The sequence below is a fragment of the Oncorhynchus nerka genome, linkage group LG8 (genome assembly GCF_034236695.1).
Source record: "Oncorhynchus nerka isolate Pitt River linkage group LG8, Oner_Uvic_2.0, whole genome shotgun sequence".
Classification (NCBI taxonomy): Eukaryota; Metazoa; Chordata; class Actinopteri; order Salmoniformes; family Salmonidae; genus Oncorhynchus; species Oncorhynchus nerka.
Genome location: NC_088403.1, coordinates 19,496,538 through 19,513,400, shown reverse-complemented (window position 1 = coordinate 19,513,400; position 16,863 = coordinate 19,496,538). Strand labels below are relative to the sequence as shown.

At 47.9% G+C, this 16,863-nt stretch overlaps 1 protein-coding gene across 1 annotated transcript; it reads right to left on the bottom strand.

Annotated features, from left to right (window-relative positions):
• Positions 1-9,987: 9,987 nt before the first annotated feature.
• On the bottom strand, positions 9,988-11,381 carry LOC115122004 (transmembrane protein 53-like). Its single transcript, XM_029651155.2, has 2 exons — positions 10,989-11,381; positions 9,988-10,775 (listed from the first exon to the last, which is right to left on the bottom strand). The coding sequence occupies exons 1-2, from the start codon at positions 11,296-11,298 to the stop codon at positions 10,414-10,416; spliced, it is 672 nt and encodes a 223-aa protein (XP_029507015.2). The 5' UTR covers positions 11,299-11,381; the 3' UTR covers positions 9,988-10,413.
• Between the last annotated feature and the right edge of the window lie 5,482 nt (positions 11,382-16,863).

Below are 16,863 nucleotides of genomic sequence, written 5' to 3'. Positions count from 1 at the left end.
CATGCCGTTGAGACCCTGGCCGCCCAAGTCTCCGACCTCACAAGACAGATTCACCATCTCCGCCTCGATCCACCGGCCACTTCCAGGGCTTCCGAATCTCCGGAGCCCAGAATCAATAACCCGCCGTGTTACTCTGGGGAGCCCACTGAATGCCGCTCGTTCCTCACTCAGTGTGATGTTGTGTTTTCTCTCCAGCCCAACACTTACTCCAGGAGCACAGCTCGTATCGCCTACGTCATATCTCTCCTTACTGGACGGGCTCGTGAGTGGGGCACGGCAATCTGGGAGGCGAGGGCTGAGTGTACTAACCAGTATCAGGACTTTAAGGAGGAGATGATACGGGTTTTTGACCGTTCTGTTTTTGGGGAGGAAGCTTCCAGGGCCCTGTCTTCCCTATGTCAAGGTAATCGATCCATAACAGATTACTCTATTGAGTTTCGCACTCTTGCTGCCTCCAGTGACTGGAACGAGCCGGCTTTGCTCGCTCGTTTTCTGGAGGGTCTCCGCGCGGAGGTTAAGGATGAGATTCTGTCCCGGGAGGTTCCTTCCAGCGTGGATTCCTTGATTGAACTCGCTATTCGCATAGAGCGACGGTTTGATCTTCGTCGCCGAGCTCGTGGAAAGGAGCTCGCGTTCTCCGTTGCCCCCCTCTCCGCATCACTACCATCTTCCTCCGCCGGCTCGGGTTCTGAGCCTATGCAGCTGGGGGGTATCCGCATCTCGGCTAAGGAGAAGGAACGGAGAATCACCAACCGCCTCTGTCTCTATTGCGGTTCCGCTGGTCATTTTGTCACTTCATGCCCAGTAAAAGCCAGAGCTCATCAGTAAGAGGAGGGCTACTGGTGAGCGCTACAACTCTGGTCTCTCCTTCAAGATCCTGCACTACCTTTTTGGTCCATCTCCGCTGGACCGGTTTGTCAGCTTCCTGCAGTGCCTTGATAGACTCTGGGGCGGAGGGCTGTTTTATGGACGAGACCTGGGCTCGGGAACATGACATTCCTCTCAGACAGTTAAGGGATCCCACGGCCTTGTTCGCTTTGGATGGTAGTTCTCTCCCCAGGATTCAGCGTGAAACGCTACCTTTAACCCTCCCTCTGGTAATCATAGCGAAACCATTTCTTTTTTAATTTAATTTAATTTTAATTTAACCTTTTACACCTGTTGTTTTGGGCCATCCCTGGCTAGTTCGTCATAATCCTTCTATTAATTGGTCTAGTAATTCTATCCTCTCCTGGAACGTCTCTTGTCATGTGAAATGTTTAATGTCTGCTATCCCTCCTGTTTCCTCTGTCTCTTCTTCACAGGAGGAGCCTGGTGATTTGACGGGGGTGCCGGAGGAGTATCACGATCTGCGCACGGTGTTCAGTCGCTCCAGGGCCACCTCTCTTCCTCTGCACCGGTCGTATGATTGTAGTATTGATCTCCTTCCGGGAACCACTCCCCCCCGGGGTAGACTATACTCTCTGTCGGCTCCCGAACGTAAGGCTCTCGAAGATTACTTGTCTGTAGCTCTCGACGCCGGTACCATAGTCCCCTCCTCCTCTCCCGCCGGAGCGGGGGTTTTTTTTGTTCAGAAGAAGGACGGGTCCTTGCGCCCCTGCATAGATTATCGAGGGCTGAATGACATAACAGTTAAGAATCGTTATCCGCTCCCTCTTATGTCTTCAGCCTTCGAGATCCTGCAGGGAGCCAGGTTTTTCACTAAGTTGGACCTTCGTAACGCTTACCATCTCGTGCGTATCAGTGAGGGGGACGAATGGAAAACAGCGTTTAACACTCCGTTAGGGCACTTTGAATACCGGGTTCTTCCTTTCGGCCTCGTAAATGCTCCAGCTGTCTTTCAGGCATTAGTAAATGACGTCCTGAGAGACATGCTGAACATCTTTGTTTTCGTTTACATTGACGATATCCTGATTTTTTCACCGTCACTCCAGATTCATGTTCAGCACGTTCAACGCGTCCTCCAGCGCCTTTTAGAGAATTGTCTTTATGTGAAGGCTGAGAAGTGCACTTTTCATGCATCCTCCGTCACATTTCTCGGTTCTGTTATTTCCGCTGAAGGCATTAAGATGAATCCCGCTAAGGTCCAAGCTGTCATTAATTGGCCCGTTCCTAAATCACGCGTCGAGCTGCAGCGCTTTCTCGGCTTCGCGAATTTCTATCGTCGTTTCATCCGTAATTTCGGTCAGGTGGCAGCTCCCCTCACAGCCCTTACTTCTGTCAAGACGTGCTTTAAGTGGTCCGTTTCCGCCCAGGGAGCTTTTGATCTTCTCAAGAATCGTTTTACATCCGCACCTATCCTTGTTACACCTGACATCTCTAGACAGTTCGTTGTCGAGGTTGACGCGTCAGAGGTGGGCGTGGGAGCCATTCTTTCTCAGCGCTCCCTCTCTGACGACAAGGTCCACCCTTGCGCGTATTTTTCTCATCGCCTGTCGCCGTGGGAACGTAACTATGATGTGGGAAACCGCGAACTGCTCGCCATCCGCTTAGCCCTAGGCGAATGGCGACAGTGGTTGGAGGGGGCGACCGTTCCTTTTGTCGTTTGGACTGACCATAGGAAACTTGAGTACATCCGTTCTGCCAAACGACTTAATGCGCGTCAGGCTCGTTGGGCTCTGTTTTTCGCTCGTTTCGAGTTCGTAATTTCTTATCGTCCGGGCTCTAAGAACACCAAGCCTGATGCTTTACCTCGTCTCTTCAGTTCTTCAGTAGTCTCCACCGACCCCGAGGGGATTCTCCCTGAGGGGCGTGTTGTCGGGTTGACTGTCTGGGGAATTGAGAGGCAGGTAAAGCGAGCACTCACTCACACTCCGTCGCCGCGCGCTTGCCCTAGGAACCTTCTTTTCGTTCCCGTTCCTACTCGTCTGGCCGTTCTTCAGTGGGCTCACTCTGCCAAGTTAGCCGGCCACCCCGGCGTTCGGGGTATGCTTGCTTCCATTCGCCAGCGTTTTTGGTGGCCCACTCGGGAACGTGACACGCGTCGTTTCGTGGCTGCTTGTTCGGTCTGCGCGCAGACTAAGTCCGGGAACTCCCCTCCTGCCGGCTGTCTCAGACCGCTTCCCATTTCCTCTCGACCGTGGTCTCACATCGCCTTAGATTTTATCACCGGACTGCCTTCGTCAGCGGGGAAGACAGTTATTCTTACGGTTGTCGATAGGTTCTCTAAGGCGGCTCATTTTATTCCCCTCGCTAAGCTCCCTTCTGCTAAAGAAACGGCACAAATCATCATCGAGAATGTTTTCAGAATTCATGGCCTTCCGTCAGACGTCGTTTCGGACAGGGGCCCGCAGTTCACATCTCAATTTTGGAGGGAGTTTTGCCGTTTGATTGGGGCTTCCGTCAGTCTCTCGTCCGGCTTCCACCCTCAGTCTAACGGTCAAGCCGAACGGGCCAATCAGACTGTTGGTCGCATCTTACGCAGTCTTTCTTTTCGTAACCCTGCGTCTTGGTCAGAACAGCTCCCCTGGGCAGAATACGCCCACAACTCGCTTCCTTCGTCTGCGACCCGTCTATCTCCTTTTCAGAGTAGCCTCGGGTACCAACCTCCGCTGTTCTCGTCTCAGCTCGCAGAGTCCTGCGTTCCCTCCGCTCAGGCTTTTGTCCAACGTTGTGTGCGCACCTGGAAGGGGGTCAGGTCTGCACTTTGCCGTTATAGGGCGCAGACTGTGAGAGCCGCTAATAAGCGTAGAACTAAGAGTCCTAGATATTGTCGCGGTCAGAGAGTATGGCTCTCCACTCAAAACCTTCCCCTTAAGACAGCTTCTCGCAAGTTGACCCCGCAGTTCATTGGTCCGTTCCGTATTTCTCAGATCATTAATCCTGTCGCAGTGCGACTTCTTCTCCCGCGATATCTTCGTCGCGTCCACCCGGTCTTCCATGTCTCCTGTGTTAAGCCCGTTCTTCGCGCCCCGCTCGTCCCCCCATCCTTGTCGAGGGCGCACCTATCTACAGGGTCCGTAAGATTTTGGACATGCGTCCTCGGGGCCGTGGTCATCAGTTCCTAGTGGATTGGGAGGGGTACGGTCCTGAGGAAAGGAGTTGGGTTCCCTCTCGGGACGTGCTGGACCGTTCGCTGATCGATGATTTCCTCCGTTGCCGCCAGGTTTCCTCCTCGAGTGCGCCAGGGGGCGCTCGGTGAGTGGGGGGGTACTGTCATGTCTTGTCATATTATGTCTTGTTCCTGTTCTTTCTCTTCACTCTGTCTCCCTCTGCTGGTCGTATTAGGTTACCTTCTCTTTCTCTCCTCCTCCAGCTGTTCCTCGTCTCCTCTAACTACCTCGTTCACCCTTTTCCCACCTGTTCCCTTTTTCCCTCTGATTAGGTCTCTATTTCTCTCTCTGTTCCTGCTTCTTTCTTTGTCAGATTCTCGTTTGAGTTTCTCATGCCAGAAACAAACTATCGTCTCGTTTGCTTCACCCATGTCCCGTCCCGTCCTGTCGGAATCTGCCTGGCAAGTGCATCCTGTACTCAGCTAACTGTCTTATCGTTTGTACTGTGTCCAGTTCATCTGATGCTACGTGAGATCAGGTACCACTGTTCCTCTACGACCCGCGCCTACCCAGAGAGACCTGCAGCCTGTCGCCGCTAACCCAGCTATTCTCCTCTGCTGCTAAGAAGGGGGCTCTTTTGTAATTATCAGAAGGACTTTTTGTTTCATTTGTCGTCCTCTCTGCGGGTTGTCTATTTTTCCATGATCTACATCTGAAGAGGATCTATGTCTTCCCTGTGTTTACATTAAAGGACTCTGTTTTTGTTAAACCGCTTTTGGGTCCTCACTCAAGTGCACAACACACTGAGTACTAGATAAGATATACACTAGGTACGGGAGACGGGGTGACGGGTGTGGTCGACAAAAGACGGGAGGGGTGTTCTAACCAAGTCAAGCGAATAAATGTATAGCAGGTAACATAAATATTGCAGTCAGGGACTGAATATTCCTAGTGGGCCCACATTGCAGGATGGAGTGTGCTGAGAAATAAGGTAGATTTATTTTGTTATTTTAATGAATTTACACAAGTACTTCCCGGTTATTGATTTTGGTTTGATTGTTCAGATAACACCACTGAAATTAAACAGGAGGTTAAGGTATAATAACATTAGAATCTGTTTTCATTATGGGGAACAATGAAAGACCCGCAAAGTGGATTGCAGGCTGAGTTTATTTTATGTTAAAGGGACAGTGTATGTTTATCACAGTTGTGTGTGTCTAATGGCAGGGTATTTAAGAAGTATTTTGGGGAGACAATTTGGAGAAACACGAATGTAAGACATGAAACATCGAGGAAATTTAAAACGAATGATTTGAGTTTGAGGGGATTATCATAATTATTAGGTTTTGTTTTTGTAGTAAACGTTTGGGTTTACTAAGGGGATTTCCATGTTCCCAGAGACAAGATATCTTAAAGGGGTACACTCACATATGGAATATTAGGAGTTTTATTTTCTGAGTTTTAATTAGGCAAGTGATTTTTTCAAAGATAAAGGGTTCTTTAACCTTTCTAGGACACACGTTCCGCTAGGGGAACCCCTCGACAACATTCCGCTGAAAAGGCAGTGCGCGAAATTCAATTAATATTTTTGGGAAATATGTAACTTTCACACATTAACAAGTCCAATACAGCAAATGAAAGATAAACATCTTGTTAAACTACCCATCGTGTCCGATTTAAAAAATGCTTTACAGTGAAAATACAACATATGATTATGTTAGATCACCGCCAAGTCCAAAAAACACACAGCCATTTTCCCAGCCAAAGATAGGAGTCACAAAAACATAGAGATAAAATTAATCACTAACCTTTGATGATCTTCATCGGATGACACTCATAGGACATCATGAGAGCAGGCCCCATCTAGGGTTCATGCATCGAACAGTCGAACTATTTACCCCATTGGCTTCGGTTTGATCTTTATTTACCTCTCCTGTCTGCACAGTCCTTTCAGCCTATCCTTCTCTTATTTGCTACTATGCATATATGATAAACAGAGAGTAGCAGCAGCGTAAAAGGAGGGGTTGGGGTGGGGGGGCATACAATGCAAATAGTCCGGGTAGCAATTTTATAACCTATTTAGGAGTCTTATGGCCTTGGGGTAAAAACTGTTGAGAAGCTATTTAGTCCTAGACTTGGCACTCCGGTACTGCTTGCCATGCTGTAGTAGAGAGAACAGTCTATGACTGGGGTGGCTGGGGTCTTTGACAAGTTTTTGGGCCTTCCTCTGACACCGCCTGGTGTAGAGGTCCTCGGTGATTAGCCCCAGTGAAGTACTGGGCCGTACGCACTACCCTCTGTATTGCGTTGCGGTCAGAGGCCGAGCAGTACAGTGGAGGCTGCTCTCCATCTCACTCTGTTCTGGGCAGTATTCTTCTTGTCATTCCACAGTACAGTGGAGGCTGCTCTCCATCTCACTCTGTTCTGGACAGTATTCTTCTTGTCATTCCACAGTACAGTGGAGGCTGCTCTCCATCTCACTCTGTTCTGGGCAGTATTCTTCTTGTCATTCCACAGTACAGTGGAGGCTGCTCTCAATCACACTGTTCTGGGCAGTATTCTTCTCAATCCACAGTACAATGGAGGCTGCTGAGGGCAGAAGGGCCTATAATAATGGCTGCATGGAATGTCATCAAACCATCTGTTTGATGTATTTGAGACCATTCCACCTATTCCGCTCCAGGCATTACCACGAGCCCGTCCTCCACAATTAAGGTGCCACCAACCTCCTGTGGTTCCACCTCATGCTGGTTTTCCTTGTATCTTCCTTCATCTCTCACCTCCAGGTGTTAATTCAGTATGCGCTTTTCCCTTGTGGGTTCCAGGATACAGCTTGCCTGGTGATGTTGGAAAGGGGGCGTTCGGAGGGTGTGGCCGATCCACCACCACTTCTTCTCTGGATCTTCTCGTCCACCAGTACATGGCTAGCTCGCTCCTTGTTCCCATAAGCCTGCTACAAAACATTGGTGTCCACAGTTATAACATATACTGTAATTACAACATCATTTTGGCCTGATGCTCATAGAGTTGATAAGCATGAAGACGTCCAGAGGTCTCATACCCTCCATCGTAGGGGCTGGTGGTAGTCCTCTGAAGAGGTCTCATCCCCTCCATCGTAGGGGCTGGTGGTGGTCCTCTGAAGAGCTCTCATACCCTCCATCGTAGGGGCTGGTGGTGGTCCTCTGAAGAGGTTTCATACTCTCCATCGTAGGGGCTGGTGGTGGTCCTCTGAAGAGGTCTCATACCCTCCATCGTAGGGTCTGGTGGTGGTCCTCTGAAGAGGTCTCATACCCTCCATTGTAGGGGCTGGTGGTGGTCCTCTGAAGAGGTCTCACACCCTCAATCATAGGGGCTGGTGGTGGTCCTCTGAAGAGGTCTCATACCCTCCATCGTAGGGGCTGGTGTTGATCCTCTGAAGAGGTCTCATACCCTCCATCGTAGGGGCTGGTGGTGGTCCTCTGAAGAGGTCTCATACCCTCCATCGTAGGGGCTGGTGGTGGTCCTCTGAAGAGGTCTCATACCCTCCATCGTAGGGGCTGGTGGTAGTCCTCTGAAGAGGTTTCATACTCTCCATCGTAGGGGCTGGTGGTGGTCCTCTGAAGAGGTCTCATACCCTCCATCGTAGGGGCTGGTGGTGGTCCTCTGAAGAGGTCTCATACCCTCCATCGTAGGGGCTGGTGGTAGTCCTCTGAAGAGGTCTCATACCCTCCATCGTAGGGGCTGGTGGTGGTCCTCTGAAGAGGGCTCATACCCTCCATTGTAGGGGCTGGTGGTGGTCCTCTGAAGAGGTCTCACACCCTCAATCGTAGGGGCTGGTGGTGGTCCTCTGAAGAGGTCTCATACCCTCAATCGTAGGGGATGGTGGTAGTCTTCTGAAGAGGTCTCATCCCCTCCATCGTAGGGGCTGGTGGTAGACCTCTGAAGAGGTCTCATCCCCTCCATCGTAGGGGCTGGTGGTGGTCCTCTGAAGAGGTCTCATACCCTCAATCGTAGGGGATGGTGGTAGTCTTCTGAAGAGGTCTCATCCCCTCCATCGTAGGGGCTGGTGGTAGACCTCTGAAGAGGTCTCATCCCCTCCATCGTAGGGGCTGGTGGTGGTCCTCTGAAGAGGTCTCATACCCTCAATCGTAGGGGATGGTGGTAGTCTTCTGAAGAGGTCTCATCCCCTCCATCGTAGGGGCTGGTGGTAGACCTCTGAAGAGGTCTCATCCCCTCCATCGTAGGGGCTGGTGGTGGTCCTCTGAAGAGGTCTTGTACCCTCCATCATAGGGGCTGGTGGTCGTCCTCTGAAGAGGTCTTGTACCCTCCATCGTAGGGGCTGGTGGTAGTCCTCTGAAGAGGTCTCATCACCCTTCCTGGGGTTCACAAAGAACATGAAACATAATATAATACACAACATAGACAAGAACAGTTTAAGAACAGAACTACATACATTTAAAAACAGCACACATAGCCTACATATCAATACATTCAAAATATATAGGTAAAATAGGGAGGAATAAGTTGATCATTAGCTAAAATGTTTGTTGTCTGGGATGAGATTTGAACTATCAACATTTGGGTTGCTAGACGTTTATGTTATACGCCCACCCATCCAGCTACCCTACTTTCATGTTTGCTGTAAGTATGACATGGCATATTAAATGGAGTGTCTTGGATTTCCCTACAGAATAATCAAACTGCTCTAAGACCAGTTGTAACAACAGTGTTCATGCGTCTAACAGTCTACCTATTTTATTATGATACTATTTGACCCATTCGTTTATTTTCTATCCTTATTCAGTCTTCTTTCTGAACACTTACTGTGTGTAACGTGGGATAAATGAGCCAAACCTGGGACTGACAGCCCAACAAGGCTTCGTTCACAATATCAACGGTTCTACCCCGTTACACATGCACGTGCCTGTATTTATGTGTCTTTCCAAGTCTCTTTGTGCCGGTGCCAGAGGTTAGACACAGGTTGTTCCGCAAGTGCAAACCTATGCCTACTGGGGTGTGTGCAGTCAATATCACATGGCAGTTCACAGCATGTACCCTTGGCCGTGATACGTCGTCACATACTTAACCCTTTGCTTCCTCATAAAGAACACTCAGTTTTGTGAGACCAAAACAGACAAAAAAAAGTTTAATAGAAACTAGATTGAATATGCAACAGTTGCCGGAAATGCCTGATAACAAAACCTCCCACAGATTGTTTGTCACTCACTACACTACTATTGACAGACACCTACTTCCAGAACAGGTCCTGGTTCTCTGTGACTGAAGAGGTTTAAATATACAGTACCTCATTTTGAATTCTTGTCCAGACTTCTCAGTAGCCTATCTCTCTTTTTTCCACCTCTCTCATATTATCTCTTCCCTATCTCCTGTGTTTCTTTTCTATTTCGTTCCTTTCTTCAAACCCTCCCACTCCTTTCTGTATTCCTCCTCTTCAGTTCTTTCTCATCTTCAAAATGTTTCCTCTCCCTCTCTCTTCCTCTCTCCCACTGTACTCCCTGTCACCAGCTATTGAGAATGAATATATACTCATGTAAAAACAATTACAATCAAATACTAAATAATTCATTATTGCAAATCAACGTGTAGTGAGTTGTGTCTGTCATGTGTTTCAACTTAAAGATGTGGCCTTATCTGGTGCATATGGACTGTGTCATGGACAATATTGAGTAAGCTCAATATCAAAAAACTTCATTAGATTTTTTAAATTTGACCTTTATTTAACTAGGCAAGTCAGTTAAGAACAAATTCTTATTTTCAATGACGGCCTAGGAACAGTGGGTTAACTGCCTGTTCAAGGGCAGAATGACAGGTTTGTACCTTGTCAGCTCAGGGGTTTGAACTTGCAACCTTCCGGTTACTAGTCCAACGCTCTAACCACTAGGCTACCCTGACCACTCCTGTTGCTGAGAATTTTCCAGTACCGCAGGAAATGAAGATGAGTTTCGTGATTTACATACATTCACAGAAAATTCACTGAAAACCCACACGAACACAATTATATTAACAGTACTGCACTTTTAATGTTGCCAACTTTTAATAGCCTGAACACTGATCAATAAACATTATGGACTAAACATGAATTATTTTGCTAGGACAATGCTGGTCAAATTAAGATCCTATATCTGTACAAATAGATAATAATATGTAGCACAGTCAAAACACATGCTAGGAGTTAGGTTTGGATATGTTGTTATTATAGCAACAGGGAAGTAAAACTAGTGTGTTGAGGGTTTGATTCCCTCGTGACCCATATGCTGGGTATGTGTCAAACAAGTTTCTATGGATAAAAGTTTACATGCTACATGACTACACTATGTTATAATTTTGTTATAACTTCTGTTATAACATTTGTTTTGGCACATGAGTATGCAGGCTTTATTGAATGATCAAACCCCTCCACTGTTATTAGCACATGAGCCATTTACATCTTAGCCCTGAGGGGGGCGATTTTGAGCGAGTGAACAAAATTCTCCAGTGTGGAGAGATACTCCTCTGGGTGACAGCGTAGATGAGCAGCGTGCACAGACTCCTTCCACTTCCTGGTTTCCACAACAATGCCCCGCTTCCTCCAGAAGTCGAGGACCGCCTCCATGGCGACGGGGTCGCACAGCGGGTCGTTCTCGCAGAAGAAGAAGAGCGCCGGGGCGGTGACGGGGCTGTTGTACAAGACCTCGATTGACTTGTCATAGTAGTACACCGTCTGGGACTTGAAGAGCCAGAAGTAGAGCAGAGCAGTGTATCGCACCAGGGGCTCAATATGAGGGAACAGGGTCAGACCCAGGCCTGAGGCACACACAGACACACACAGATTATTTTCAAGGTTAATTACATTTCAAATTATTTTCTCTGTCACACATCCACACAAACACTAACCCATACACACATCCACACACAAACTAACCCATACACACATCCACACCGTCTCAGTAACAGATCCCTCTCCTTTCCAAATAATCCGAACTGACAATCCTACCTCCTTTCCTTCCCCTCTCTCACCTTTAGCCATATGCTCCAGCGACCCGACCACCATGCTGTCATAGACATGTCCTACGACCCGTTGGGCCAGGCCTGGGTACTTGTGTGGCTCCCTGACCATCTGGCTGAGCAGCTGGGTGAAGGTGTACCCGCCGATGGAGAAGGCGTGGACCAGAAGGGGGCGACCTTTGAAACGCGGGTCTCCCAGGACCTCCAGGACCTCAGCCCCATACTTCAGCCCCCAACGAGGCCACAGGAAGTGCCACACAGTGCTCTCCACAGATAGGATGTCCAGGCCGCGTTCCAGGTAGAGGTCCCGGTACTTCGCCATGGCCCCCGGTCGGGCGCCCAGCCACGGGAAAAGCAGGAGGAGGGGACGGGGGGAGGATGGAGAGAGGGTTGGTACATCCAAAGTGGAAGGGGTGAGAACTGAGGAAACGTCGTGGTGAGAGGGCAAGTCTGGGAGCAAGGGGGTGGAGAGGGAGGGTGAGGGAAAATGAGTGTCTAGATGGGAGGAGGTGGGGAGATGGTGGGAGGAGAGGGGGATGGGTTATCACCCCCTGGTGTCCGGCTGGTGTAGTAGTAGGTGATGCTTCTGGTGACCCTCTGGGCTATGAACCGCCACTCTCCCACTATCACAGACATGTCTGGCCCAGAGTGGGAGTTCCTGTGGTGAGGGAAAAGGGGAAGAATTAGCGCAGGAGTAGAAGTTAAGTTACAGAGGGAGAAAACTGTCTGAGTGTCAGTCTGTGCCATCATGCCAACTCTTTGTCACTCATTGTCATGTTTGGCTTGATGATGACAGGTGTTGGCAAGACCACAAACAGATCTGGGACCAGGCCAGGAAATGAAATAAAATGAAATTCACTTGAGGCATAACCAATATACCTCAACTGAAATGAATGTATACCCTACATACACAGTCATGTGCACACAGACATACATGCAAGGTTGTGGGATCCAGCTTATGGGGATCAGTCTTGACTCATTTGGTTAGATGTAGATTGTAGTCTACAGATACAGACTCAGTTGGCTGTGCAGCTGCTTTCCCCTTTTCTTATAATAATTGCTCAACCAGTCTGTGACTGCGGTTGTGGGGACCCTTTTTCTTAAACACATGCCCCCCAAAAGGTCTGTGCACAGCCCTGCCTTGGACCATATTAGACTTTAAAAAACACAAATATATATATATATACATTTTGTGAAGGGAAGCTCCAGTTCAGTTTCTTGTATTCAGAGTCTTTCTTATTATATAAATAAGTAATAAGAGCTAAGACACTACAGTTCACATAAACTTTTTAAGCTTAGGACAGTTCAACAACACAACCAAGGGTGCAGCCTGTCCATGTGGGGATATGTGTCCGTCTTACAGCAGTCTTAAATAAAGGTTCAATAAAAGCACAGATACAGGTCCATATTGTTCAGAAACAGACCTTTGTTAATATGCTCTACTACTTCATGCCAAATAACTTAAATTACGCAAATAATGAAATGGTTAAATAGCTCAGCATCTGTCATTTCAACATACCCAGTTTCATGCAACTTCTTCAAACAAAGCCAACGTCACACAGCAGGCAGCGTTCATAGAGTTCTGCAACTGTACCCCATGAAGAATTTGAGAATCTTCATAGCAGTTGAAATCTGCCCACCCTCCACGGTCTTCTTTCTGTGAATGAACCTCTTTAATAGATTCGAGCATTCATGAACCGTCCGTTATAAACGAACTCGATAGGGTTGGAAATAACCACAACTTTCAAGATCCTGAGTTTATTCGATTCTGCGCCGCTCCAGTCCACTTCCGTGTCCTGGTTTTGCTCGTGCCCTTCGTTTCACCTAGTGGGCGTGCAAAAACAAACTCAACTGCATTTTCACATACGCTTTTCCATTTGCCGTTAAATGTCACGAGAGCCCAGGTCCGTTGTCACGGTCCACAAATAGAAATCATATTATCGGACCTGTCTTTCCGTTGCATTTTAGGACTGTTTGAACTGTCATCATTACATTGTAAATAAGTGTAAATGCATAACCAATTTATCATAGTTTCACAAATGGCATCGGGCGCGCGCCGCTCTTGCACGTTCTGACTTCATACATTGTGATTAACTATTGAACAAGAGGAAAAGACAGAGTTGTTCCTTGGCTGTTCGACAGAGGCACATATTTCAAAAGAACATCCTCTTCCTGACAATAATGTCGGTGTCTATCCTAGTATGAGGGGTCATACTGGGAAAGTAGGCCTATGTCATTTGTCAAAAGTATCTAATGACAGGACAGTATGCACACACCTCAGTACATAAGGTTGTTACTGTGTGTTATTCTATTGGTCATGATTAGGTTATTTTATTTACCGGTCAAGGTTAATTACATTTTAAATGATTTTCTCTGACACACATCCACACACAAACTAACCCATACACACACCCACACACCGTCTCAGTAACAGATCCCTCTCCTCTCTCAGAGTAATAATCCAAACTGACAATCCTACCTCCTTTCCTTCCCCTCTCTCACCTTTAGCCATATGCTCCAGCGACCCGACCACCATGCTGTCATAGACATGTCCTACGACCCGTTGGGCCAGGCCTGGGTACTTGTGTGGCTCCCTGACCATCTGGCTGAGCAGCTGGGTGAAGGTGTACCCGCCGATGGAGAAGGCGTGGACCAGACGGGGGCGACCTTTGAAACGCGGGTCTCCCAGGACCTCCAGGACCTCAGACCCATACTCCATCCCCCAGCGAGGCCACAGGAAGTGCCACACTGTGCTCTCCACAGATAGGATGTCCAGGCCGCGTTCCAGGTAGAGGTCCCGCCCCCGGTCGGGCGCCCAGCCACGGGAAAAGCAGGAGGAGGGGACGGGGGGAGGAGGTGGGCGAGGATGGAGAGAGGATTGGTACATCCAAAGCGGAAGGGGTGAGAACTGAGGAAACGTCGTGGTGAGAGGGCAAGTCTGAGAGCAAGGGGGTGGAGAGGGACTACGAGGGGAGGGAAGAGGAGAGTCTAAGATGGGAGTATAAGGAGGAGGTGGTGGAGATGGTGAGAGCGGGAGGGGGTATCGCCCCCTGGTCTCCGGCTGGTGTAGTAGTAGATGATGCTCTGGGCTATGAACAGCCCCTCTCCCACTATCACAGACATGGTTGTCCCAGAGTGGGAGTCACTGGGTGAAGGAACAGGGGAAAGAATTAGAGCAGGTTTCGAAGTTTAGTTACAGAGGGAGAAAACTGCCTGAGTGCCTGTTTGTGTCATCATGCCATCTCTTTGTCACCCATTGTTAGTTTTGTCTTGAAGAGGACAGGTGTTGGCAAGACCACCACAGTCCACAGACATACCTTCTTTTGTTTATGCTCGTGTGACGACCCTCCCACTCTGTCTGCCGTATTCTCTCTGTTATTTCCTTATTAGGATGCTGGTGGGCGGAGTTGGGAGGGTCGTCAGCTACATGGGAAACACCTGGGCCCGGTGTCTCCCAGGATAAATACACCACTTCCCCATTCATGGAGGAGACTCTCTCCATGCAGACACCCTCTGTAGATTGTGTTGTGGTTCTTGGTGGCCGTTTGTTTGTTTGTTTGTTTGTTTGTTTGTTTGTTTGTTTGTTTGTTTGTTTGTTTGTTTGTTTGCTTTGGCACCTTTCATCACCCTGCATTATCACATTCATGCATGCAAAACACTCACTTACACTACTGATTACTGATTACACACACCATTGTCTATTATACTTAGTTGCTTTAGGTAATAAATACATATTTTGCTACTCATTATCTCCACGTTGTCTCCCTTTGTTACGGGCTTTGAGCCGGTTCGTGACAAGTGGGGGCTCATCCGGGATATTTGAACTATTGGTTTGGGAGACCGTGGAGGTACGTGTTTGGGTTGCATAGTGTGTTTGATAGGCCCAGTATTGGTTGCCTTTTGTTGTTTGGTTTGTGTGCTGTGTTGGAGAGACTATAATGGTTAGTTTCCAGGCCCTGCCTAGCCTGAACTCTTGTTCTACTTTCTGTTGGGACATCAGTCTGAGGTGAGTAATCTGCTGTGTACCTCGGTGGGAGATTTGGGTAGGGTAGTGGAACTTGCTACCCGGAGCTATAGCCTTTTTCCCCTGATAGGTTTAGCGACGTGTTTCATTTTTGGAATATGTTGGGCATGGTTAATGTTTGTTATTTTTGTGTGGTGTCTGTGGACTGAGCAGTTGTCTCGGGGCACATCCGTGGCTTGGTGGAATTTGCCAGCATGCTGGGGAGTTCTATTTCCTTGCCAGCGGGCTACAGTGCGTAAATTCCCACCGCAAATCTGCACGAAGACTAGGGTTGAGTTATTGTAGGTTTTGGGGAAGCTCCGTATCTCATCTCTCTTCTGTGGTACTCAGGGTGATTGTCAATTCTCGGGTTGTGGTCTGGTGTGCTCAGCAGAAGGGAAGAGCCAGAATTTTTTTTTTTGTGTGATTATGGCGTCTTATGTAGATAAGTTCATTCGCTCTCCATCAGAGGAATTGTTAGATTTAGGTACTAAAGAACAGCTGTTGAAGGTCGCGGAACACTACAAGGTTGAGATTAGTGATAAACGTCTAAAGAATTCTATTAGGTTGATATTGAAGGCCAATCTGATGGAGAGTGGTATTCTAGAAGTTACCACTGGGCCAGCCTCTGCTGAGGATTTGTAGTCTCCCCATAACGTTACAATGGACATTCCATCGGTTAGTCCTAGTAGCCTTCTTTTTGAACAGCAGAAAGAACTGCTTTTGTTACAGCTGGAGCATGATTGTGAGAAGAGAGAACATGATCGGCAGCATGATCGTGAGAAGCTAGAGCATGATCGTGTAAAATATGAAAAGGAATTGGCATTTAAACAAGATATGGAGCGTGCTAAAATCAAATTGCAACAAGAACGTATAGAGTTGGTTAGGGAAGGAAAGATCTCAGGGGAGAGTTTGTTTTGGGAAGGTGACCCAGATTTACCTAGGGGTAGTTCCGCTTTTGGTCGTGCCCCAGAGACATTTGATATTGTTGGGAACTTACGGTTATTGCCTCGGTTTAATGAAAGGGACCCCGAGACATTCTTTTCGTTGTTTGAGCGGGTTGCTAACGCTAGGAGTTGGCCTGATTCTGACCGCACTTTAATGTTGCAGTGTGTGCTGACTGGTAAAGCGCAGGAAGCATATTCAGCTCTTAGTGTACACGATAGTGCCAGTTATGATAAAGTTAAAACAGCTGTGTTACAGATTTATGAATTGGTCCCTGAGGCTTACCGCCAACGATTTAGAACTTTAAAAAGGGATGATAACCAGACTCATGTTGAGTTTGCGCGACAGTTGTCTTTACAGTTTAATCGCTGTTGTTCCGCCTCTGCAGTTGTGACTTTCCAAGGGCTGTGTGATCTGATTATGTTAGAGCAATTTAAGGACACAATTCCTGATCGTATTGCCACGTATATTAATGAACAGAAAGTAAAGAATGTTGCTGAAGCTGCAGTTTTGGCAGATGAGTATGTGTTGACTCACAAAAGTGTCTTTGCAGAACCCCGTATTCGGAAAGAGTGGGGGCGTTCGGATAGATTTGGGCTTCGCTCACCGAGATACTTTGGTTCTCCGGCAGAGTTCTATTCAACTAGGGTTGAACCTGACTCCCATGGTAAAGCTGACTTTGGGCATGAGTGTCACTACTGTCAAGGTTCAGGGCATTGGAAAAACGAATGTCCACTTCTCAGGTCAAAGGGTGCTTACGCTAAATCTAAGCCTACTGCATTAGCTGCACCTATTCCACATCAGTTCATTCATGACTCATTTCCTCAGGCCCAGGAGAATGTGAAAGTCCATATTGATCCAGACTATTTACCTTTCATTACAGAAGGTTTTGTGTCTATGTTAGGAAGTAAAGACCTAGTGCCAGTGAAGATCCTGAGA

Bases quoted from the DNA above. Each gene is read 5' to 3' on its own strand.
- LOC115122004 (XM_029651155.2), bottom strand. From the start codon at position 11,298: ATGGCGAAGTACCGGGACCTCTACCTGGAACGCGGCCTGGACATCCTA. The intron at 10,776-10,988 runs GTGAGAGAGGGG...TGTGTGCCTCAG, and splicing joins GCTGGAGCATATGGCTAAAG to GCCTGGGTCTGACCCTGTTC.